General features: G+C 42.4%; 1 protein-coding gene across 4 annotated transcripts in view; it reads right to left on the bottom strand.

The window, feature by feature from the left end:
• kmt2a (lysine (K)-specific methyltransferase 2A) overlaps positions 1–26,419 on the bottom strand; it is a 52,498-nt gene that overhangs the window by 3,237 nt on the left and 22,842 nt on the right. For 2 of the 4 annotated variants that reach the window (XM_089012972.1, XM_089012975.1), the window contains exons 5-30: positions 26,150–26,378; positions 24,371–25,050; positions 23,390–23,463; positions 22,449–22,685; positions 20,803–20,949; positions 18,763–18,861; positions 18,390–18,510; positions 17,584–17,694; positions 17,185–17,369; positions 16,689–16,865; positions 15,894–16,004; positions 15,231–15,304; positions 12,130–12,344; positions 9,727–9,821; positions 9,515–9,652; positions 9,168–9,326; positions 8,976–9,087; positions 8,804–8,882; positions 8,065–8,225; positions 7,815–7,964; positions 5,189–7,664; positions 1,438–4,065; positions 1,287–1,358; positions 981–1,210; positions 678–752; positions 69–243 (exon numbers count right to left, since the gene is read on the bottom strand). In XM_089012972.1, coding sequence (XP_088869098.1) covers positions 69–243; positions 678–752; positions 981–1,210; positions 1,287–1,358; positions 1,438–4,065; positions 5,189–7,664; positions 7,815–7,964; positions 8,065–8,225; positions 8,804–8,882; positions 8,976–9,087; positions 9,168–9,326; positions 9,515–9,652; positions 9,727–9,821; positions 12,130–12,344; positions 15,231–15,304; positions 15,894–16,004; positions 16,689–16,865; positions 17,185–17,369; positions 17,584–17,694; positions 18,390–18,510; positions 18,763–18,861; positions 20,803–20,949; positions 22,449–22,685; positions 23,390–23,463; positions 24,371–25,050; positions 26,150–26,378 — 9,010 coding nt within the window. The remainder of the gene's footprint in view (positions 1–68; positions 244–677; positions 753–980; positions 1,211–1,286; positions 1,359–1,437; positions 4,066–5,188; positions 7,665–7,814; positions 7,965–8,064; positions 8,226–8,803; positions 8,883–8,975; positions 9,088–9,167; positions 9,327–9,514; positions 9,653–9,726; positions 9,822–12,129; positions 12,345–15,230; positions 15,305–15,893; positions 16,005–16,688; positions 16,866–17,184; positions 17,370–17,583; positions 17,695–18,389; positions 18,511–18,762; positions 18,862–20,802; positions 20,950–22,448; positions 22,686–23,389; positions 23,464–24,370; positions 25,051–26,149; positions 26,379–26,419) is intronic. The other 2 variants (XM_089012974.1, XM_089012973.1) reach the window with 2 other exon arrangements.

Raw genomic sequence — 26,419 nt, 5'->3', positions numbered from 1 at the left:
TTTACAGTCATTCCTGTGACGTGCAAGTACGTATTACGGTATACTAAATATGGGGGTTGTGTCCAAACCTGTGGTGGACCTCCGCGCGAGCTGAGCCATGGGGGTTGATGTGGAGCGCTTCGGTTTCCTTGGGTTTATGGAAACGGAAGCGGTAACTCCGACAGTGTCTGGAGCCGTACAGCTGCTCTAACAAGAACACCACTGCTTCATGAACCACTCCCAGCATCCGCAGTCCGTTAACCCCTGTGGAAAGTGAAAATGAAAACCAACATTACATCTCGACTTTAGCTGAATGAATTTAGAGATTTGGGTTGTGGAATTGGGACATTTTTTATGGATGAAGGATGGTCAAGAAATACATGCAATCTGCTGCATTTTAATATCTTTCCCTCTCAATATTTCAAAACAGTAAAGTTCCCTAAAAAATAGGACCCGTAAAAAAACAACAAAAAAGTATATTTTCCGAAGACGCTTGTGGGTTGGATGGGTGGATTGGTGGATGGATGGATGAATGGGGTTGGATGGATGGGAGGCTGGATGGATGGATTGGTTTGGTTAGTGGATGGGTATGGTGGATGGATGGATCAGTGTATTGGATGGATGGGTGGATAAGGATGGATGGATGGATGGATGGATGGAATGAGTCTATTCCACTTGAGAACAAACTTTCACATTACCTTCAAAGGACACATTTTGCAGTTTGGCATTCGAGCGAGCTTCCTGCACTTTATCAGTCAAAGACTTCCAGGCATCTGTAAACCAGACAGTGAGGACGTGATGTTCAAGTGTGGACAGTGAGACCCTGTTTATTGGGCGGAGAGGGGGGTAATGCAGGCCTTGTACAAGATTTTGGCAAAAAATGGGCAAAGAATAATAACACATGTTTTTACATATCAAATGCTAAACTGTACTTCTATAAATGTGTAAAAAGAAAATCAAATGTATTATAAGAGTTAGGAAATGTGATCTTCGACTTGCACCTTCTATACTTTCACAGCGTATGTGGAACCCATCTTCACTGTGAATCTCAAAGATGATGCCCTTCTTGGGTTTGCTGTCCAAAGCCGTGTCTTTGCTGTTGCCATCCTGGTTGGGCGGTAAAGCAACTGCGAGACAACCTGGTCTTGTGACAGTCAAACCCGCCGTGTTTTTCGCCGCAACCTTTCCAAGGAAACCACGATCTTCGGAACTTTTATTTTTGCCAAGGACACTGGGAATGAGTGAAGGAAGCATTGTCAGAATAGGAACAGGATAATGAGAGGTAAGGAAGGGCAGTGTCTTCATACCTCTTACTCGTCGCCTTATTTGGCCGATCGTTCGTGTCCATGGGCGCAGGATAGGTCTCTTCTTGAGCGGTGCTTTAAAAGACAAGTGGACAAGTGTCATTTTGAATTCATTTGGACATTGGGGAAGCTGCCAGTTGCTGAATTAGCTCACCTTGACTTCAAAGGGTTTTGTCCTACAGGATTATAGGAAAGGTCCTTAGCCTGGGAGACCCTGACCTTTTTACTATTGCTCAGGTCTGTGCTTTTTCTGCTCCTTTTGGCTTTGGGTTTGCCCTTTTCCGCACTCGAAATTGTAATTGTGGCGGATGCCACACCGGTTGAGTTTTGCAGGCTTTGATCAGACGTTCTGTGTATGGGGGTGGTTCTGTTGCTCTGGGAGTTCAGGGAACTGTGCGTCGGAGTGAACACTCCAACGACACTGGCTTTGTTGGAGCTCAAAGGGGTGGCCGGTGCAATTGCAACCGTGGCGCCCGGACCCGATTCCGCAGTCGGAACTCTGGAAAAAGCTTTATGCAAGTGCACGGTGGTGCCTTCGGAATCTCCTTGCTGATTGACGGCCACGCTGAAAGACTGTTGCGAAGGGAGTACACAGATACTGTTGGCTATGGATGTCATGGGGGAACCGAGTTGAGACACCACAGGAGTTGCCCTCGTCGATTGAAGGAGCATCGGCTGATCGGACAGGCTTAACCCGTGCGGGCTGGCCTTGAATAGCAGGTTGCTAATGGGCCTTGAGATTTCCGTCGAGCTGAGTACTGGTGTGGAGAGGGTCATTGAGCCCGATGTCAAAAGACCAGCGGTCCCCCGAGTGGGCACAGGAACAACATTTAAAACTGACTGATTGGGGTTGAGTCCAGAAGGTAAGATGTGAGTGGTGGAATCCAGAACACCAGCTTGGGGAGGACCAGGAATCCTCGGCTGAATGAGTGTGGTAGGTTCCAAGTACATGACATTCCCGGATTTGGGTTTTTTGATAATATTGGGAACCTTACGCTGAGAGCTGGTTAAGGCGCTCAGCTCAACTACGCCACCGGGCTGACCGGGGATGCTAGCGGTGATTTGAGGGGACGACAGGTTAATGAGGGTCATGTTAGGAGGGCCAACATCAGGAGCCAGAGTGGGCTGGCTTTGTGAGCGAGCCAATTTCTTGCTTTTTTTCGGCAAAAGACGAGAAATGGGCCTTTTCTTGCCATGGGCAGAGGAGAGCGCAGTTGGGACGGCAGTGAGGGAAGACGCGCTGGAAACGATCGCAACACCGGGTCCTAACTCGCGCGGTCCACCTGCCTCGGAGACCAAAATCTGAGGCTGATCGTGAGCATGTGAGGACAACCCAATGAAAAGTCCTGAAGTAGTGCTTGGAATTCCCGTTTGGAAGCCTGCCTGTGTCGCACCTCTGAACGCGTGAATCTGTGGGGAGTGAGACATCGTACCTAAAACTTTGCCACCAGCTGGAAATATCGGCTGAGATGTAGATAACCCGGTATTCAAGCCCGTGGCGAGTGTCATGGAGGTCAGCACTGCTTGAGAGCTAGTGTCCATCACTCCCGTGGCTGTTATTTTTTGGGTGACTCCATTTGGGACCGTCTGGAGGACATAAAGTGGCTGAAACTGCTGGTTCACAACAATGACTTTATCAGGGCTGGGTTTGATGACTGCTGGAGTGGAAACTTGCGATGGTCCTGGACCAGGGACAGGGACAGGACTCAGGCTGCCCGTAGCTGTGGCTGAGGTAGAGAGGAACTTCTGACCCTGAAGAGGAAGTGATGGGGAACTTGGCAAAGCGTGAGTGCCAGAATTCCTTGAAACATCCTGGTTCACTGTCGTTTCCACCAGTTGACCAATGGCAGGACTAGGGATAAACTGCTCAGGGGTCATGTGACCTCCAGGGACTTGCGTATCCCTGTTTGCCAAAGGTGCAACATCTCGGTGATTCTCCGAGGGTGACACTCCCGGTCCTGGTCTTTTCTTACCGCCGCTCTTCTCTCCGCCCACTGCATCCGGGTCGGACGTTAAGCCCAACATGTGCTCTGAGGTATCTGAGATGAGGCTGCTAGCAGTATGGTTCTGACTGGAGTTCACAGCAGGACTGCGTGTGGTTAGTACAGAAAGATCAGAGGGCAGCTCAAGTGGGAGATAAGGCTCCTCAACAGATATGGAGCTGTTCACACTACTTTCCACAACCCCTCCAGTTTCAGTACTGGGCAGCGGCTCAGAGAAATCATCAAATAGAATATCTTTCCGCCGGTTGACGTCCACCCCGACATAGCCTTCATCTAGCAGCAGCTCGGAGGAAGAGGTCTCTGGCTGCTGACCCAGAGCCTGCATTGACATGGAAGGTATGTTCAGAACAAATTCCATAATATCTGACGGTAAAATGTTACCGCAGTCATCACTGTTGTTGTTATCAGAGTCGGATTTATGAAGGTCTGTGTTGATGGACAGCTGAGTGTCGAGAGGATCCTGGCTCTGACTTTGTGACTGGGACTTGACCACGCCCCCTAATGACAGGCTGTTCTCTTTTTGTCCTTTTCGGCCTTCTCGGGTGTTTACGCTCAATGTTGCGCTTCCTCCGCCGCTGGTGTGCGGACCCTTGGCGGTCTCATGAGAATCCAGTTTCCCCTGGTGCCTGTCCCTGCCCCTTCTTCTCGCAGTGCTCTTGTTCAACTTGGAAGCTGAGGTGGCCATAGTCGTGGTGGTACTCGTGGTGCAGACGCTCGTGTCACTTTCCGAGCCGTCATCGACACCATCAAGCTGACCAATGTGTTGGTTACCCAAGGTCCTGTGAAGCATGGGACACAAAAGGCAGACAGATTGCGGTGTGAGACTATGCTGTCATACGTGCTATTCATCTGACAGCCACAAACTGCTTTTACTGGACACATTTATGAACAAACATAAATGTCCCTCTATAAAAGCAAGAATACCAATCCCTCTTTTAATCAAAGTATCGTATTTTCCGCACTATAAGGCATAACGGATTATAAAGCGCATCTTTGGAAGAAGATGAAGGCTTTTGGGGGCGCCGGACAATATGGTACGTGTGCACACGGCATAATGAGCCGTGAGTCACCGACTTTTTCCATCATCTAATAAAAAAGGTTCACAGAGAGATTGTGGAATAGTCATAGCGCCATTGATATTTGATATAATCTTAAATGTCAGGCAAATTGTTGATTAAACAACTTGGTTTAAAATTTGTGAAATTAGACCGGATTTGTTTATTATCTGATTGGAGATGCGCATGTCGTGGGTTGTCTTTGTTTCATTAAAACTAAAACTAAAAACAAAAACTGAACGCTGGCGCGTGTGATGCCGCTGCTCACCCACAGAGAAAATATCCTGTGACTGTAAAATGTCCTTGAGAGTTTTGAAAGGCAGTTTTAAATGAAATTTACTATTATTATTAATAGAAAAAAACCAACGACTAAAAACCAAAATTTACAACTAAAAACCAAAACTAAAAACTTGTAACTAAAACTAAAAGGAAAATCTAAAACAAAAAACGAAAAACAAAAAACAAAAAACAAAAAATAAAAGTAGAAAATTTAAACTAAAAACTAAAACTAAAAACTAAATCTCTCAAACTAAAATTAATAAAAAAAAACAACAACTACAAATTAAACTCAAAATTAAAACTAAAAACCCAAACTAAAAACTAAAACAAAAACCAAAACAAAAAAAAACCTAAAACTAAAACCTAAAATTAAAAACTAAAAATAACAACTAAAACCTAAATATTAAAACCCAAAAAGTAAAACCAAAAACCAAAAAACTTGTGTTAACTGAATTGTTTGAATAGTCATTGGTCTTTAAGTGTGTCATTGATGGAGTTACCATAATTTTGTGGAGTGTCAGATATTTAAGATGGCGGCAATTTGTGCAAAATATTAAAATGAACTTACAGCACATTGATCATATTGTCCTCAGTTTTTTCCTGTGCCCTCTGCTGCTGCTGTTCTTCATCTTTTAGAAAGCGTTGGAGCTGGGATCCACGTCCCAAACACTGATCGAGTCCCTCAATTGAAGGCAGGCCGTCACCCGGGTTAATGATCGTCCGTGTGAAGTTGTAGTAATAAGGATCCTTGACCCTCTGGTTCATTCCGCTGTCCTCTTCATCTCCGCTGTCCCCCGATGAAGACGAGGTGCTGATATCATCTGCTCCGTCCACCTGCCCCTCGGCTGACTTCTTGCGGCCAGTTCTCCTTTTAAACATGGACGCAGATCCATCCCCGCTGGCGTAAAACGGAAGGTCCTCTTCCCCGTAAGAGCGAACCCCATAAAAGGGTGTGAGTCCAAAAAACATGTTAGCGCGAGCACGGGCACTGCGGCGAGGGTAGCGCCGCTTGGCTGAACCTGAACCGTCACTGTCATCTTCATGATGGGTATCGTCCATACCTCTGTCAGGGTCATCATCGGGACCTTCCGCTTCATCATGGATTTTTTGAGTAAGGAGACCGTGATGGTCTCGGAGTTCTGTGCATGGGTGGTCTTTGTGAGAGTCTTCCTCCTCTGTTTGGGTCTGGGTGTCCGATTCTGAGCTGTCGGTACTACTGGCGGAAGGTGAGGAGAAGAGAGTCGGGTGGGTAGAGTGAAGGATTCCCTGGCCAGCAGGGGAAACAGAAGAGGGGTTGGTTGTGGGGCAGGAGGTTGAAATACCATCGATGTTGCTTGTGCCGTTGGGGTTGCTCTTAATGTTGGGCTTGAGCGGTAGTAAAACTAGTTTTTTGACGGGTTTCTTCTCTCGCGAAGACAAAACTAACTGTTTCATGGTTGGTTTGATGTGACACTGAAAGGAGGTTTTCATCCCTTGGATGTTGTCCACATTGCAGCTAAAATTTGCTTTGCTTTTGGAAGAAGATCTCTCGCTTCCTAGGTTCTGCGGAATCTCGCCATGAAGTTTTCCGTGGGATTTTGTGCTACTACCAAGCAGCGGAACTTTACTTTTACTGTTGTTGTGAGAGGTGTGGTTCATAACGTGCGACTCAGAGCTGACGGTGGCTTTAGTATTATTGTTTAAGAGAGATTTGTTGTCGTTTCTGCTGTTTTGGAGATGCTTCTCTCGATCTCGGTCGTTGGACAAGTCTCGCTTAACTGCCAATTTGACTTTGGAGTGTTTTTCTTTGGCGGCTAAGGCTGCAGCCGGGTGGACGGTGCTTCGTTTCACAAAGTCGTCATCTCCCGGTGTCCGTGATGACCAAACAGGTTTCATGGCCACCCCAGCAGCTGGACCTGATGAATAATCATTCGATTTTCGCGCAATAGTTGGAGGGCTTGATTTTCCAACTGTCTCAATAAAGAGGGAAGATGGTGTGAAGCTTCCAACGCTGCCTTTCTCTGAGTTGGTCTTGTCCTTGGACTGAACAATGTAAGAAGCAGACTTGAGAAGAGCCAAAGAAATATTTTGGTCTTTACTTTTGTGTTTGCCATGTTTGTGAGTCTGCTTGGTGCTACCCATTCTCTGCTGATGGCTGGAGAGTACAGCGGTGCCCACAGGGGGAGAGGACTGGCCCGAACTGCCAGGTACCAGCCTGGGGTTCTTACTTTCACCTCCACCCTGTTTCGAATGATTGCCGGGGTCACTCTCTTTCCCCAAGTCTTTGTTTCTTTCTGTGCTGCTATAATTGGAGTCCCTTGTGGGAGGTCGACCCTTTTCAGAGTCCCTGCTGGATGGCCTGTCTTTTCCTGCTTCTCTGCTAAATTGTCGATGCTTTTCAGAGTCCCTCGGCGCTGAATCCTTGCTGATGGCTCTTGATTTTTCAATATCATTTGAGCTAGAATCTCTTAAGGATGATTTGTTTTTCTCTACATCTCTGTTGTTTGCCTCCGTACTGACCTGTTTGGATTTGTTTATTTTACGCCTCTTCTCCAAATCTCTCAATGTGTCTTTATCGACAGTTCCCGCCCTTTCTGAGTCTTTCATAGTTTGTTTCTGCTTTTCTTGCTCTTTGGTTACTAATTCGCTAGTGTCAATGTCCTTTAGCCTGTGGTCGCTTAATCGGTTCCGTTCAGGATCGTTGGTGGCTTGACCTTGACTCAAACCCTTAATTTTGTCAGTATTTCTTTCTCCTTGGTGTGTGGAAGATTGCTGTTTATTCCTGCCTGGCATGAACAGTCGTGCCGTTTCTTTGTCCCTGTGTAGCGAGTTCTTGCCGAGGCGTTTATTCTTTTCGGGGTCTCTGGCGGGTGATGAGATCAGTGGAGGTGGTGAGGTAAGAGGCCGCGGCAAAATGTGAGGTGGTGATTTCACACCTCTTTCTTTGTGTATTTGGTGTGGAGGAGGAGGAAGAGAGGGAGAGCTGTGACGTCGAGAGTCAACATTACATGGGACAAGGACATGTGGTGAGTCAGTGACTTGACTCTGGGGTTGAGTGACAACTCCTACCAGAAGAAATAACAACAGAAGATGCGATGCAGTTTACATTTCGGAGCTGAGAATGAAATTTTTAGTACAGACTCATATTCGTTTGCATGGGATAATTAACTTTACATTCCCAGCAAGTGTAAAGTTATTTATTTATTTATTTTTACCTTGAGAAGGCAATGGACTCGGGCCTTGCGAATTCTGGGTGGGAAGTGGGTAGCTTGGTTGTCTGTTTCTGGTGTAGACTCTGAGCTTTGGGGTCTTTGCAGGGGACAAAGTGTCTGCTCGTCTCGGAGACTCGAATGGATCGGGAAACTCTTTTGAAAGAAAAAAAGGTGAGAACAACAACACAGTGGTTAGTCGTGCTACCAAAACTGGTAAACTTTAAGATTGTGGTGTCCAGAGTGAGCAAGATACCTTGTACGGGAGGAGGGCTATGTGCTATTGTGTGGTTTTCCTCAGGAGGCATCGTGCTTTTATATTCAGAGCTTCCCACATGGGGTTGACAAACCAGGATCCTACAGGTGTACACGCAGCGCTTTCGTGCATCCAAAGTACTCCAGTATACTCTTGAACACCTGGAAGAAGGCAAATGATGTCAATTGACCTTTCTTAAGACACTAAACTTTTTTATAGCTTTTTGACGCCTCACTAGAAGCAAAATAGCAACTAATTAGAAAGCAGTCAAACAAGGTAAGGCTATAAAAGAAAAGGGGAGATTTTAAAAAGATTTAAAAAAGAATGTCAATTAATTTGTTTGTAACTAATTCACTGCCAGACGTGCAAAAATGTGTCCACTCCAGTGCTAGGGTTTTTGTCATTGTCACTCAAATTCCACAACCCACAGAATATTGAGTTTTAAGACTACATCAACATTCAATGCAGTGTAAGAAACGTTAGACTATCTTCTTTCATCAGAAAAAAAGAGTTAATTCCTAAGTTAGATAGGTCTGGAGTTATCTGAGCTTGAAATGGGGGCTGCCTCCTCGTGGGAGGGAAACACATTGCCAGAGGTCTGACCAGTGCTTTATCGACATTGACATGTGGAATTACCTCAAACAAACAAACAAACAAACAAACAAACAAACAAACAAATAAATAAATAAATTAATTAATAGATAAAGAAAAAAATATAAAGAAAAAAAAACAGACTTACTGGTATCCGACAGGAAAGAGTTTGCGTTCACAGTCTGAAAATTCAGTCAATATACCCAAACAGTCAATGGTCATAGAGCCTAAAAGGAATGGTGTAAAAGTTGCAATCAGACACAAAACAACGACACATTTACAAACATCGATAAAGATTCGCCGGCATTGCTTCACATTACCTATCATCATGTGGACATTTTCAGGCTCCAGTCCTGTCAACCATTTCCTCTTGACACCGATTCCGTCCGGATCAACGAGAACCCTACGGGTCACCTCAAAGCCAGACACCACCTGGGAGTAAGGAACATGTATTTTTGTATTCTGTTGTATGGAATCATCTGAGGTATAATAAGTCATTGTGAGTTTCTTACTTCTCCCTTAATGAGGTCCTTGTGTTTGGAACAATATACTTTCTTGTCTTCCAGAAAGACGCAGTTGCCATGGCGGGCACACATAAAGTGGTAGTTACTGGTGCAGGAGGTGAAGCAGCAACCGACTGTGGCTCCTGGCCTTTGACACACCTCACAGCACTGTGAAGATGAGGAGGAAATGAGTATTAAAGGTTTGAGAGTGATCACAAGATGAACCCGAAACATTTAATGAGAAACAACTCTTGAGCAGGATCAGAAATTTCTCCATTTAGCAGATTCAACTTTCATTCCAGCACGTTGCATCAATCTCATTTCATTTTCACCTTATTTCCTTCCTTGTGACTTACCGCCTGCTTTCCCCTGAGAAGAGCCATGTGTACGTTTTTCAGGAAGCCATCATCGTCCTCAAACACCTCCGCTGACCACAGTGCACAATTGACATGTGTCCACTCATTCTGTCCAATGTACAGCAACCTGCCACCCTCCTGGAATATCCACACACGTTGGATATCATTATTATGCAAGTTTCAAATGTGGATGAGAGAGATATGCTACTCACGTTTGTGTTCTCATCTCCGTATTTTCGACACAGTGCACATTGACGGTTATCATTAACACCTGGTGGAAGAGGAAATTCTGGGCTGTCTTCAAAATCTGGAGGGAAAAAAATATATGTGGCATTAAAGGTCACATGAATTGAAAATGTGCAACAAGGGGATTTTACTAGCTTTCACAAGTGTGGCTTAACACAATTGTTTTTCTCAGGTTTCACACTGGTCGTTCAACCCTTTCGATCCCATAATCCGAAAATGTGATTTTTGGAAGACATTTTTATGCTGAATCATTTCATTGGCTTCTAAGGAAGGCATATCAATCAAGACATGCAGAAACATTTTTATTTACACTATTTATAATATTGATTGTAAATAAAATCTCATCCCGCATTTGTATTAGTTTTATAGATAAAACAATAGCTGAAGAGTTTATTTATCAGAATGCAAACATAGGAAACCATGTTTATGATATTTAGTAAAAAATAAACAATATAAACCGAGCAAAGTAATTTGCACTCGCTTGGACGCCTGGAGTCATTCTGATGTAATATTGTGTTGACAGCCGAAAAACGTCACTTCACTAGATATCGGAAGAATGGGGTACTAACTTGTACCAACGGCAAATTTAGGAAGAAACTTACTCTTCTTTATTTTCTATGAGTAAAACTTTATGGCAGTACTCATTTGTACCGCTGATATCGAGAGGGTTAAACAAAGTTCTGATTCCAGAGGCACCGCATTCTCCTTATTTCTTAGTTTACATCAGGTGGCCGTGATGAATGTAGGGAAAGCATTAGAATGTTTCATCTCTTCCACATATTATATATACATCACAATAAAAAGTTAATGAATAACTAGTTTTCAAATCAGTCCCGGTAGTCGAGTGGTTAGCACAGCGGCTTCACAGTGCAGAGGTCGCCGGTTCGCGTCCCGGTCCAGCCTCCCTGTGTGGAGTTTGCATGTTCTCCCCCGGCCCGCGTGGGTTTTCTCCGGGTCCTCCGTTTTCCTCCCACACTCCAAAAACATGCATGGCAGGCAGATTGACCACTCCAAATTGTCCCTAGGTGTGAGTGTGAGAGTGACTGTTGTACGTCTTTGTGTGCCCTGCGATTGGCTGGCAACCAATTCAGGGTGTCCCCTGCCTCGTGCTCGAAGACAGCTGAGATAGGCTCCAGCATCCCCCGCGACCCTAATGAGGAATAAGCGGTACGGAAAATGGATGGATGGATAGTTTTAAAATCTGACGTCAAGAATAATAATTGTTATTGTGGTTTACATACGACAATTTGAAATTTTGGCTCGGATTTTACCAAGCAAAAAGGCAATTGACATGCGGGATTTGCTTTTGCGGGCCGAATAAAATGATGTGGGGGGCCAGATTTGGCCCCCAGGCCTTGACTTTGACACCTGTGGTTTACATTAACCCTAATATATGTAAATAATAATAATAATAATAATAATAAATGTAAATTTCTCCACTGTGAGACTAATAAAGGCAAATCCAATCCAATCCAATCCAATATTATGATAAGGGGTCAATTTTACGCGTTTCCATTGTTGTATTGACTAAAGCACTGGATATCCTTTCCCTTTCTTCAAAATAGTTCTAAAATATCCCAATGAAATAGAAAATATGTTTCTTTTTTCAACTATGTTTATAACATCTCAGAAACAGTTGTTGCTGATGTCACCTATTATTTGACTGTTTTTTTGTGGATTTTTACATACGGGTAAAAATGACCCACAACATAATCAACGTGATTTGTTTTTCAACATAATATGAGGGTTATCACGTCAACAAGTTTTTTTTCCAGTTAATGAATTTTCAACAGCAAAGTTGGCTGTTTTTAGTTTTACTTTCTATTTAGATACATGTATTCTGCTCTCCCTGATTGCGCAGTTAAATTTAGTAGATATGCTTCGTTATCAATGAGGAAATGTAATCAGCGGACTGTGCTCATGCCTGAATGTATATTTAGAGATGTTCCATTGTTGGAAAAGCAAGTGAGAAGGCTGTTGCTTAAGCATTGCATGGTAATGAGCTTGATCGACACTTCTTTGGATTTCACGACTGTCCTATGTCAGATTAAAAGAACTGATATTAAAACCTTAAATCCCTATTTACACCATTGCAATGACTGCAGTTTTTGTGAGCTGCGTCGCCGGACAAATTCCAAGCCACCAGCATGAGTCAGCAGTCACTCGGTCATGCAGCTGACACAGCTTAGCACGAAGCGGTTCATTGAATCAGAACGGAGATAATGATGTTTCACCCTCAAGAGGTGCTAGTCCTTACTACAGTGTCCTGAGAGTGCAAAAGGAAAAGTATGCGGCCTTAAAAGCGCATAGCGGACGGCTTTTTCTGATTTAAGCACCCCAGTATATGCCCCAAAGTGTGTGTTCCTTACCCGGTATAGGAGGAGGCAGTGGTGGTAGAGATGGAGGCTGTGGGGGAGAGGTTGTTCGAGGGTCTGGTTCAGCAGGGATCTTGGGGCAGGGAGCTGGAATTATGTTTTTGATGAGGTGGGGGTATTCATAGCGAGACATCTCCAGTCTCTCCTGCCACTGGGCATAGTTGTGGTCCAGGGATGGGGGCAAAACAGCATTTGGAAGCAGACCACTGCTGAAGACAACAACAGCCATATAAGAGAGTCAAGGAATTGATTTTTTTTTTTTTTTAAATTGTGGCAAGAATTGTGTTCATGTTTTAGTTAAGGCAATAGCGGAATGTAAAACACATAGCTCAATGTTTTCATGTCCACACAACATTGATTTTGACCATAAAATGGACATTGTATGTTATACATTTTGATTTAGGTGGCTGTGATCAAATTCTGTGCTGTTGGACAGTCTGCAGCTGGATGGATGCATGACTTGAGGAGCCCGCACGAAAGGAGCGCCAATGCGCATGTAAAACTGTCGCGGCTTGGAATTGAAGCAGATTTACGTGGGGTAGGAGATGTGAGACAATCTCTTTTCGTCAATGGATGCGACACCTCCGTGTTTGCTTTAAGCATTTGGCTTGTAGCAGACGTGCACATTACGCCATGACGCTTCTGATGCACTGGTGAAAAGGACACTTTGACCCTCGCCTCTTTTATCTAAACTGATTCATAAAACAAAGAGGGTGCGGAAAACTGCTTCAGATTGAATGACTGTGTCTTTTGTGTTGTGTCACATTATTTGTTATTTAGTTTTTATTACTTCAAGATGGCGCCATGAGAGTGGCTGCCTTTCCAGCAGTTCCTTTATTTGTTTGTCTACTTCTTCCTTTCTTCTTACTTTCATAACTTTTGTGAAATGTAAATTTCTCCACTGCGAGACTAATAAAAGCTAATCCAATGCAAATTAATATATTTTTAAAACAAGTCATGTTATAAAATTGAAGAATTAAAAGAAAATGGCTGCAACCCAAAAAGTTTTTAATTGATATTAAAAACAGTAATAATAACAATTTCAAAAACAATTTCCTATACCGCAACAAACGCAATACTACACTTACTGTATTGAATAGTTTTCAAATTGACTCAGAATCTTGTAGAGTGTGTAAAACTGGCAAAAACAAGTAATTTTTCTTCAAATATTCAACATTAACTGACAGCATTTTCAAAAGAGCTCTTTGTGTACTCTGACCCAAATCCTGCAAATACCTTTGTTATTCCTTCACAAAGCAATATAAAGTTTCCTGAAGTAGCAAGCGAGCAACGACACCATCAATGAAACACACCCAGTCTGTATTCTATTTAAAAGCCGGAGCGTGAAGAGTGAACGTGATGGAGCATTTGCTTCTTATTACACAACTTGACAAGAAGCCCACAAACATAAATCTGAAAGTGCCACATGACACTGTTACAACTCATCTCTCAATAAAGCCTTCAAATCAGACAAAGCATGTATCGTTTGAAAGGAAAAAAAGAAAGGTCTGGGGAACGCTGACAACTCAGATGAGCGTGCTGAGTACTGGTGATGGAGCGAGAATGTGTGAATGAGTGTGTGTATCAAGTCCAACTCCAGCGCTTACTGGCATCACATGGCATGAATATTCATTTCGGAAAGCTGCCGTCTCTACAAAGAGCATCATTAATTCAATACAACCATTTCATTAGGGATTCTCAAAGCGTCATCTTCAGCAGCTGCTCGATTCCATCAATAAATTGAAGTTTAAATGCTTGTAAAACTGGTCAAAATTAACTCATTCACTGCCAGACTGCAAAAAATGTGTCCACACCAGTGCCAGGGTTTTTGTCATTGTAACTCAAATTCCAGGACCTACAGAATATTGAGTTTTAGGACTACATGAACATTCAATGCAGCGTCAGAAACCTTAGATTATCTTCTTTTATCAGAAAGGTGAGTTAATTCTTAAATTATATGGATCTAGAGTTATCTGGGCTTGAAATAGGGGAAGCTGTACAAAAGACAATACAATGCATACATATCGATTCATAGCGCTTCAACAACATCTGAAGCTGGAACAAAGCGCTAACATGGAAAAAATGGAAATGATGCCCTCTTGTAGAAGGGGAAAAAACATTGCCAGAGGCCATGGCCAGCGCTTTATCGGTACCCAAGCAAGAATAAACATGGCCCTCTACGTCATATTTTCAATTCCCAAATAAATGTGTGAATGAGTTAAAAAATAATAAAGTTCAAGGGCATTTATTTTATTGCATTGCTTAAAACTTCATTTTTACATTTTCTATGTTCTCCCGAGTGCTTGATTATGAAAATCATTAGAATTACAACAAGCACGATTTCTCTCATGGGATTTGGGCTAACTATCTAATCCTCCACTTGACTCCATTCACCTCTCAGACACTTCATTTTAACCGTTAAGTTGGCCAATGGGTACGTTAAGTCAGATTCACAGTGGAATCAATTTCATTACCGTGCCTTTGAACATCGACAGAATCTTTAATGGCACGGGAAGTCTGGTGAGATCTGCTCGTTTGTTCTATGCCACTTGGTTAGTCGATTCAGTATTGACATAAGGGCTGAAATTGCAGAAACTATCTTAATTCCTCTCAGCCTTTGCATGCATTACGTATCTCAGAGTTGGTTGGCACACTCAAACCAACACATTCTATAAATATTAGCTCAGCGCTTTATGGCCGCATCCCGCCGCCACACACATCATGAAATAGCATCTTTTCCTCTGCTCTGTAATTACAGACCTCGCCTTTAGAGAAGACTTTCAAGGCCGTGTTCATATTACATGACAATTAAAACCGAAATTCCGACAGTGAAACTGTAAAAGAAAACACACACAAGACACAGCTAGTCCTCGAAAAACTATTTGAAATCCATCACAAATCATTATTTTTGCCTCTCGAGGGTTAAAATCAGGGCACGCTGTTCATATTTGTCAACCGTGGGCATTTTTATGGCTTTTCTGTGATTTAAGGACTACATCAATACATTTGACTAGACCTGAACCATTTGACAGCAGAAACAATCAAAGACAGATGGCTAAACTACGAAACCATTGCAACTTGTAGGTGATACTCACTTGGCGCAGACTTTTGGCCTTTCCCAGAAGTGGGAATCTTTAGCTTTGAACCAGGGAAAGTTTTGGTCCATTTTCTGAAACAGAACATTCAAAAGTGATGATTCCTTGACCTTGTATTTGGCACTTTGCACTGAATATAAATGGACACACATCACATTTTTAGTATAAAATTCATAACTGACTTATATTTGACAATATTAACTCATTCACTGCCATTCCCGAATTTGTTCAGGTTTCGTATTTTCATGCTTGGGAGCCGATAGAGCGCTGGTCATGGCCTCTGGCAATGTTTTTTTCTTTTCCACAAGGGGGCAGCATTTCCCTCTTTCCATGTTAGCGCTTTGTTCCAGCTTCAGCTGTTGTTAAAGCGCTACATAAACCAATATGTATGTATTGCATTGTATTTTGGACAAACACCCTCATTTCCAGCTCATATAACTCCAGACCCATATAATTTAGGAATTAACTCTTTTTTTCTGATGAAAGAAGAGTCTACGTTTTTTTAACACTGTATTGAATGTTTATATAGTACTAAAACTCAACATTCTGTGGGTCCTGGAATTCAAGGGACAATGAAGAAACCCCTGGCACTGGAGTGGACACATTATTGTACATGTTTGGCAGTGAATGAGTTAATGTGTGTTGGGAAGAACCATTACCTACCCGAATGAAGTAGGACTTGACCATGCTGTTGGCCTTCCTGCTCTCAGGCTGACCGCCATCATTGTTGATTGCGGTTTGAATGATTCGTGCGACATCATCACTGAATGCCACCTGGAAGAGACAGGCACAAACTTAGTGGTGATTAATGCAGTGACCGCTCCCCAAACCAAAAATATTTATCTTACATTAATTTTCCCTACTGAAAAAAAGGAAATTGTATTTATTAATTCTAGCCCCCAGTAAAGCATGCAACTTTTTTTAAAAGAAAAATAGCATTTAGCGGGATTGAATATAATAAAAACATAATACCACAAATTGGATGGATTTCATGCATTGATGATGTTGCTTGTCATGGTTCACATGACTTGGCAACCACGAGGTAGTGTGATACACGCATATTTGTGAAGAAGCAGCTGTTTTTCACATATGATGGATATGCAGGATATAACTGAATACTGTTCGGTTGTCTGGCTAGTGGTGTTGCTACACCATTTAAATACCTGCAACTGAAAAGCTAATTTTGGTTAGCCAGTCTATGGCGCTTTGCATTGTGCGTTAAATATGAGCGAGCAGACTATGAGACATTAAAATGCAGTATTTGTTTAGACACATATGCTAACTCTGTGACATGCAGTATTTTTAATAGGTGTTTTTAAAAGGTGTGAAGTTTGCCAAGCTTCTGATTGTTGTAAACTTCACTGCCGTCATCTAGTGGCTCATGGATCACGTTCAAATTATTCTTCATTCTTGTCAAAAAAACAAAAACAACATCAACAACAATGACAACATACGTACCACAGACTTATAGATGCCCTTCTCCATTTTCTTCTCCACAGAATCCAGGTCTGCAGGGGAATCGCTGGGTGCTGCAGGGGAGGCTTCAGTCAGGATTGGAGGGTCTGGGCCCTCTGGGGAGCGACGAGATGGAAGGCTCTCTTCAGTCTCGGGGTTCAACTCTGGAGGTTTCACCACCTATGCCAAAGAGTGAGTAAGAGTTGGATGGAAAAAAGAAGGAATGGTATCATTATTATTATTATTATTAACTCACTTGTAATCTTTGGCATTCGACTCTTGATCTCGGTTTTACTCCCTGGTGCTTTCTACTATTTTGTGACTGCTTTATTTCCTGTATATGATAGCTGTCTATGTTAAGCGCTTTGTTACAACAGTTGTTAAATTAATATGTATCGTATGATGATTATTATTACTATTCCATCCCGAAGGTGATGTGACCACATGAAGAACGGCGTCTTTTGGTATAATCAGCAAATGCCAGGTCTGCATTTCGAACCTGTCTGTAGTGGAGCAGGTGAGCAGAGGTACGCGAGTTGAGCAGTGCAGTGAGGATGTGACGAAGGCGACCCTTGAGCTCCCCTTCCAGCGCCGTCCGCCACTTAGCCGGATGGCAGTCGGAACATTTGGTACATGTATAGGCAACGCTCTCTGGCAGTTTGGACAGCAGCTCGTACATTTCATCTGAAGGAGATCAAAGGGATGACGGATCAATATCTTGCTCATTATTGGCTGCATCATTTTACAACAGCTCATCAATATGACACCCGTTGCGGTGAAACCTGTTAGTAATTGAACAAGTTCAGCCGGCAAGTGACGACACAAAGAAAGTGCGAAACGTATGCGAATGTGTAATACAATCTTCCTTCCAGCTGACTGATTTGAGGCGCACACCAACCTGTCAGACTCTCACACTTGGCATGAGCCAAACGGTTGCAGCCTCCACACTGCATTATCTTGCTCTCGTGGTCCTCATCACTGAAGCAATTGCAAAGTGAGCAAGGGTTCCCTATGATGAGGGATTAAAAAAAAAGTGAGCCAGACACTTTGCAATCAAATGTCAAGACTTTACTCACCTAAACAACACCCCCCCATCGAATCCACAACTCATTAATTGCCATAATATCATTGCCATTGATATTCGGAATTCTAAAGTGTATTTTTGATGACATTCAGATTCCTCAAACACACTTTTTGCATGCAAAATAACATGGAAATTCTCTCTTCAATGTGTAAAAATGTGTCCACTCCTGTGCCAGGGTTTTTGTCATTGTCACTCAAATTGCAACACAGAATATTGAGTTTTAGGACTACACAAACATTCAATTCAGCGTAAGAATCCTTAGACTCTCTTCTTTCATCAGAAAAAAAAGAGTTAATTCCTAAATTATATGGGTCTGGAATTATATGAGCTAGTAATGGGTGCGGATGTACAAAATACAATCCATACATATTGATTTATATCACACTTTAACAAAATCTGAAGCTGTAATAAAGCGTTAACACGGACAAAAGGCAAATGATGCCCCTCTTGGAAGGGAAAAGCATTGCCAGAAGTCTGACCAGCGCTTTATTGGCACCCACGCAAGAAAAAACAATCCAAACAAATTTGGGAATGGTGCTCCACGTCACACTTTTCAATTATTGGGAATGGCAGCGAATGAGTTAAAGGGCCCAAGATAGACATGTGTGTGGGCCACTCACCTTTAGTAAGCAGTTTGGCACAGTCGTGACACATGGAAAAGTCATGTGACCATTGGGCATTCCTGGACTTCCCGGGTTTGGTGGCTCCACAACGCGTACAGCATACACAATTGGTACAAATCTGTAAAAACAAACACATTGAGGACGAGATTGTTTCAAACTAGCAAGCAGTTGCATAAACAAACATTCCAGATGTTGAATTGACACTATGGCAAGAAAGAAATGTTGTCTGGGGGGAAAAAACGTATCATGTGTGAACAAAAGGTTGAAGTGAGGGCAGAACTTTCTGGGAGAATATTTGGGCAAGACTACACACAAGGGTGAGAAGGTGTGTGTGTGTCTGTGTATGAAGCAGAGAGTGTTGTTGTCATACCCAGACTTTCTTCTTTTTGGTGGGTCTTGTAGGGTGGTTGGGCCCCAGGCACTCCGGGTGATAGGTGTTATGGCACTTATCACACTCCAGCAGCTGCTGCTATGGGGACAGAGTAAGACCATATCGTGTCAATATCGAACAAGACGAATAATAATTAACTAATACCAAGCCTTGTGCCAACAACACGCTGTCCATTTGGTCGAGTGTTTGCCCATTATGGACTTTGTCTGAATGTTTCCTTCCCCGAGTAGGGGTCTCCACTATGGGATGTCATTCATTTTTATAAAGTCAAAGTCAGCTTTATTGTCAAATATGCTAATATGCATGACATACAGATGAAAATTACTGTTCTCTCGGACCCAGCATGCAAGGCACTTATAATTACTTTAACAAACATGAAAACACCAATTTGCCGGGAGAGGGGAGCCGCTGCGTGTTCACGCGCCGCCATCTTGGGAAAAAAAAAAGAAAAATAACAAATATGACAACACAAAGACACAGAGCGCCATATAAACTATTGACCTCTGAAGCCAAGCAAATACGTTTTACTGAATCAACTGATTGATTTCTATTGAATGAATGTAAAGTCTAACTTTTATTGTATACAGATGCTTCCCTACTTACAAACATTCGAGTTACAAACAACGGAACATACAAACATTTTTTTTCGTAACATACAGTAAAGTCTCGTTATATCGATATCGGATATATCGATAGTCCCGGTTATATCGATATTTTTTCGGACTCCCTTGAATATCGATATAATGAGACTTTACTGTATATATTATTCTCTCCAATGTACATATCTTTATATAGGATATTTTATTAAAGGTTTATTATTCAGTACAAACAGTTACAGTTTACTGATACAAACCTTAAACATACATTCCATACAAAATATAGCACTGAAGCAACTTATGAACGCATTCACCTTACAAACGACCCCCTTATGCCCCCCATAATTTGTGGCGATTTGAATCCTAATTAGACGCAAAAAGAGTAGCATCTATAATAATTATTTTTAAGAAACAAAATCTGATTTAGAAAATGTTTAGGGTGATTGTAGTTCACATTATGCACGGTGTCAAAGTCAAGGCGCAGGGGCCAAATTTGGCCCACCACATCATTTTTTTCGTTCTGCGAAACCGAATCAAATATGTCAAGTGCCATGATGCTTATTAAGTCTGAACAGAAATTTCAAATTGTCGTATGTCAGAGTCATTATACTTGACTTCAGACTTGAAAACTAGTTATTCATTTTTTGTGTTCTCTATATGTAATGTGTGGAGGACATGAAACATTCTAATGGTTTCCTCAATTTCATAACTGCCGGAGACGAAACAATAACTACAATGTGGCCTGCAGCAAAAAATGACAGTGACATAATGCACCATGACGAGAAATGTTTCTAATAGTGTCTAGCTAGGTTACCTCAGGCAGCTATATGCAAACACCAGACTACAATTACAAAGAGAACGACCGGTAATTGCTTCGAGAGACATCTCGCTAAGAAACACACATGTTCACAAGTGTATTAGGCATGATTTTTATGAGCATGGAGCTACTATTTTCAAGGAGCTGATTTATCTGCAATGTCACATTCCAGTTGCCTTGCCAGAAGCTCTCAAGCCACACTCTTCGCAGTATTCGTGTAGAAGAGGAAGAAATGGATGCCCTTTAGGCGGAAATTTTTTTCCAAGCAACTGTGAGTGTAAAAAAAAAAAAAAATGCCAAGCGGACTTCCAATGAGCAGAATAATTGATTTCCTCGTGTAAATCAAATGTGTATTGATGAACATTGTGTAAAAAAAGTTAACTGTAATGACAAGCATGTGGAGTTCACGCTGCTTGCAACATGCACAGGATTGAAGTTAAATGATAAAAATCAGGGCGTAAATGTATAAAGATGTTGAATGGCAGTCATGCAACAGGAAACATCTCTCTCTGGAACATTCTGTAGCTTTTTCACACACTATCATCTGAGATTGAGTTTCGTTTGCCCCCCAGAAGAAAAAAAGGCATATTGGACTAAGAGGCTCACTTTAGTTTTCTGGTGCTGGCGCCCGCAGGCCTGGCAGAAGCGACATCTGCGACAACACCAGTTTTCAAACTGCTCCTGGAGAGGACGCTCAGACTCACCCAGGCAAAACAGATGGAACGGTTCGCAGCATACCTGGCAGAAAACAAACTAGAGACACAGAAAAGAAACAGCACATTAATGTGAATGCGCCAACGGTGCTACGGTAGATTCCCACCAACAATTTCACAAGCTTGTGAAAACTTAAAGGACAACCGACATCAAAAATTGAGCTGCGAATTGGGCATTTTCAGAAAGTCCCGCCCCCAGTTCGTGACGTCACGCCAAGACGTCTTGCATTGCTGGAGAATCAAAACAATGGCTTCAGATTCGGAGAATATGCTTTCTTGTTACACATCCAGTTATGAATATGATACAAATAGTTCTGAAGAGGAAAGCATACATGTTTACAATTGATCAAAGAAGTCCTTCCGTGTCATTTTGAGGCATCTGGACTGCAATGTAGCATCCCAGAAAAGAGGCAGAAAACGGCGACCAAGCTCCTTGTGAAGAATTAATCAGCCCGTTTCCACAGGCTGATAAATTCCTTATATGGAGCTTGGTCGCCCTCTTCTGGCTCTTTTTGGTGCAACATGACGTTTTCAGACAAAACAAGCACAGCAAAATGCATTGACGTGATGGAAGGACTGCTAAAATGTGTCCGTTTTTCAGTCAGGGGCGTTCCTTCAGTGACATCACGTGCGGACTCGTCACCAACTCAAAAACAAGACTTTCGGAATATTCAGCGCGAGTCTTAAAACGTAAAATATAGCTATATGCGGTGGAATCTTTGTAAAATACGCCCAGTAGAAGTCATTTGAAGACATTTTACAAATTATGGACACAACTTGTCCGGAGACGTGGATTGTCCTTTAAGTGAGATGATGCTGGTAAGAGAGGTACAGACACTCCCCACCTTACGAACGAAATACGTTCAGAGCAGTCGTTCATAAAGTGAATTTGTTCGCAAGTTGCTTCAGTGCTATATTTTGTATGGAATGTAAGTTTAAGTCAAACACTGAATGGGGAAGTATAAAACAGGGACGCTCTAACAGCCGTGAAATAAATTCACACCTACGGTAGTACGACGACATATCCATGGGTCTTCAGAAAGCCAATACTGAAGCTGCTGGCATGTAATTACTGAATTACGTACCAGCAGTCATTACATTTTGTTATGCATTGCATCCTCCTGGAGCATCAACTGGTAAGAGGGATTTCCTCCCCAACTCTACGCAGCCAATCGCAAGTGAGCTTGGCCGATCGGGGCCTGAACTCTTTGGTAACACTTCAGCATAGCGCTGACAAAAGCCTAGGTGTCCGTCACGTAAACATGCAGCCCTTGATACCTCCAATGGGTCTGTGTGCATGCGTGTGAAGCACAGTTGGCAGCCAATCGCAAGCGAGCTTGGTCGGAAAAAGGTGTGCAATACAAACTGCAACTTACAGCATTTCTGTGCGAACATTTTTCGACATATTGTACCTGCAAACATGTGTACAGTTATTCGTAACTCAAATGTTTGTAAGTTGGGGAGCGTCTGTACTGTAATTTTCAAAAGTGCGCCATGTCGATGGGAAAACTAATGAATTTAAAATATATACTTCTTTACCTCAACATTGCCACTGCTTGCACATAAGAAGCAGAGCACCCTAGGTGTGACAGGGACGGAGGTAAGTAGGCTGAGACCACCCGCCTCCCACACCTTCTTCACATCATGGTTCCTCTTGAAATCAACTCGGATTCGATGCACTCCGTCGCAGGGCGCCGCGGACTTCACATGGCCCCTAGTCGAGGGAGTGCCCAGCCAGTTTAAAGTACAGCTGCCGGGGGATTGAGTGGTCAGCGTCTTCTCGGGTTCATCAAAAAAGAGAGGGTAAAAGCACAGTGAGTGGTTTGCTGTTTGCAATGAGAATATGTTCAGTGTTTTGATTTTGGGGATGTGTAGGAATGAGAATAGCAATTTAATAAAAATCTCCTGTAAAAACATGGATCCAAATCAAATGTTGTGCATGGCATGGGGTGCATAAATTGCATCTTGCACCCAAAATTGCCAAAGTAGGAATTGAGCAGGATGCAGTGACAGCATCCTGTTTTCAATAGTACTGCATTTTCCGGTGTATAAGGCGCACCTTCAATGAATGAAAAACGTTTTCCAAATATAATACAGTATATAAATATATGAATGTTTTCCAAATATAAGGCACATTATAAGGTGCTGAAGTAGAGGCAGGAGCTACGCACTACTTTTTCTACAGGGGGCGGGGGTCTGTGGCTGCTGACAGTAGTTGAGCGACCTGTTGTAGCTCAATATGACTTCACATGTAAGGTGCACCTGCGTATAAGGTGCATGGTTATCTTTTGAAGAAAATCAAGGCTTTTGGGTACGCTTTATAACCCGCCAAATACAGTATTTTTGACATTTTGAGCAGCACAGTGGCTAATCCCATTTAAAATGGACGAAGATTATTATTATTAGCATAATTTTACATACCAAACTTTTATCGAGATTGAAAATGTGTGTGTGGGTGTGTAGGTTTGTGTGTGTCCTACTTTGTCTTTTGGTTTCTGTTTAGGAGATGGAAGAACAGGGCGAGAACTTGGCTTCTTTGGCTGCTTTGGGTCATCTGAGAAAATGGTTTAAAATCATCATTTGCTAGAATTGAACATTTCTTTAACTCATTCACTGCCAGACGTGCAAAAATGTGTCCACTCCAGTGTCAGGGTTTTTGTTATTATCACTCGAATTCCAGGAGCCACAGAATATTGAGTGTTAGGACTACATAAACATTCAATGCAGCGTAAGAAATCTTAGACTCTCTTCTTTCATTCGAGAAAAAAAGAGTTAATTCCTAAATTATATGAGTCTGGAGTCATATGAGCTTGAAATGAGGGTGGCCGCCCAAAATACAATGCAATAGATACATATTGGTTTATATAGCACTTTAACAATAGCTGAATCTGGAATAATTTACTAACATGGAAAAAAGGGAAATGCTGGCCCCTTGTGGAAGGGAAAAACATTGCCAGAGGGCATGGCCAGCGCTTTATCAGCACCCAAAAAAGAAAAAACAAAACCCAAACAAATTCGGGAATGGCGCTCTACGTCATATTTTCAATTCCCGAATATATTTGTCACTAGAAGGGAATGGGTTCACCACAGTCCAAAAGTCTTTTTTTTGATGTGAAAAGCAGATAACACAAGGAAACAAGCCACCATTTGATCTACATGGAAACCTTGGGATGAAAATGTGCTGATCCTATACCAAAAGGTCGCATCAGCCATTTCTGATTGCTCGCCGGTCAAACGTTTTCATCATCATCATTGCAACATGTTACTTTAACATTTGAGAATAAAAATAAAGAAAAGACAAAACAAACAGAAATGTTTGGAGACTATTTAACACAGTCTCCATACTGCTGATGTTGTCTCTGTGGCGGAATTTTTGTGGCTTTCAATTATGGCTGCGTAGTGATTATTTTTTTTGTGATTGATTAATGTATTTATTTAAAAAAAAACCACAAGTTTCTTACTTGTATCTGATGTTGTTAATCTCTGCTGTTGCGGTGATTGCTGTTGAGTCTTCGTCTTGGGTTGACTTAATGGAATCTTGGGTGAGTTGTCTTTCCTTGCGGGTGCCTGACCGTTCTGAGGCCCCTGTGGTGGTTGGGAGGGTTGAGGATGAGATGGCATGGATGGCGAAGGGGCGGGGGAATTCTGGGCTGAGGACGAGGAGGAAGAAGAGGATGAGGAGGATGACGATGATGAGCTAGACGAGGAAGGTGACGAAGATGAAGAGGAGGAGGAGGATGACGATGCTGGCGGCTGCGATTTTTGCCCCTTCTTGCCGCTCGAGACCGAAGGCTGCTTGGAGTTAGGAGACCGCCCCTGGGAGGTGAGGGAGTTTGTGTTTTGCGAGGATTCATCCGGGGATAGAGAACGTGACCGAGTTGGAGACGGTAGTTGCAGTGGCGAAACAGCTTTCGACTTCCCCTCGCTTGAGTTGGGAGGGGGCATTTCACTCTTTTTGTGATCCTCCTTTGGTGGTGCCATAACAGGTTTAGTGCCAGACTCCAAGGTCTGTCCTTTAACTGGATTGAGACCCTCCTTCTTCTCAGCCAACCTGTTCCTCTTCTTGTCCTTCTTACTTTTGCTCTGTCTCTGAAGAAATAGCTTTGAGGGCATCCATTGCAAGTTCTGACACTTTCTGATCCTGTAGTGGGGGAGAAAAATGTTGCTCTTTTTTATTTCCAATATATGACATTGTTTGATGAGTTGTTTTCTAGTGAGATTCAAGGCTTCTTGTTTTCTAACAAGGGATACGCAGAAATACCTAAACTATTGGTTGTCATAACAATTCTCAAATTCTCTGCACACTCACGTCATGACAGGATTTGTTCATCCTTATGAGCCCAAACATGAGGTTGCTTATTCCACGCTAAGCTAATTTGTGTGTTGCCTGGATGAAATTGCATTGGCGGTAAAGACACTCCCCTACTTACAAACATTCGAGTTACGACAACGCTACATTTTTGTAGTAACATATGTAGTCTTCTCTCCAGTTGTACATGTGCATATATTTATAGACCGTATATTTTATTAAATGTTTATGTTTCAGTACAAACCAATACAGGTAAACTTATACAAGCCTAAAACATACTTATATAAGCCTCAAACATACATTCCATAAAAGATATAGCACTGAAGCAATTTATGAACGAATTCACCTTACAAACGACTGTTCGGAATGTATCTCATTCGTAAATTGGGGAGCGTCTGTATAGCTTTCTTTGCATTTCGTTTGTTACGCATTCTTTTTCATGAATTTGTAGTACTAATTAATCTTGAGTTGCTGTTTAGTATAGAAGCTATTCTTGGTCATTTGAAATCGCTGTAAGGGATACGTGTGCTGTGTTCAGGAGCATTTTGTGAATGACAGTGAAGGTTTTAATTTTCGTCTGTGCATTACAGATTAGAAGGGGAATAAATATTGGTATTAGATTACTATAGTCAACAGGTTCAGAGTTGATTCATTTTATTTTGTCTACTTTAGTTTGAAATGGGATTTATTCTATCAATGATGCCCAAATAGTAGTAATGAGAATCTGTATCGACTTTGTCAGTGTTTTCAGTGCATCCCTATAAATAACACTAATCTTTTCAACAGTAGCCAAAATGGAACTGTATAGTGCCACTTAGCAGTTTTTTTGACAACGATACTAGTGCAGCGTGTTCTACCGGAAACAAATTCCTTGTGTGTCCTACATACTTGGCAATAAAGATGATTCTGATTCTGATCTACCAAGACTTACTTGCAGCATTGCTTTTTGATGTTGCGGCCCCCAAACTTGGGTTTGTCAAGACAGTTTGTACAGTTCCCACAATCTTCAGGAACCTGACAACCTGAACACTGGCCGCAGCGTCGTGACCGCCGACCCTTTTTGGGAGGCGCTTCTTGAACAGCTTTTTGTCGTGTCTCCCGAGGCTTTATGGGTGGGGATTGAGGCTCCGCCTCCTCTGAGCCTGCTACCGATGATTTATCTTAAGACGGGAAAAATAATAGCTCTTCAAATGGACAGCAA

Source organism: Hippocampus bargibanti, linkage group LG14 (genome assembly GCF_051943395.1).
Source record: "Hippocampus bargibanti isolate YZ-2025 linkage group LG14, ASM5194339v1, whole genome shotgun sequence".
Classification (NCBI taxonomy): Eukaryota; Metazoa; Chordata; class Actinopteri; order Syngnathiformes; family Syngnathidae; genus Hippocampus; species Hippocampus bargibanti.
Note: the sequence above shows the minus strand (reverse complement) of the source record. Positions and strands in the feature narration are given on the sequence as shown.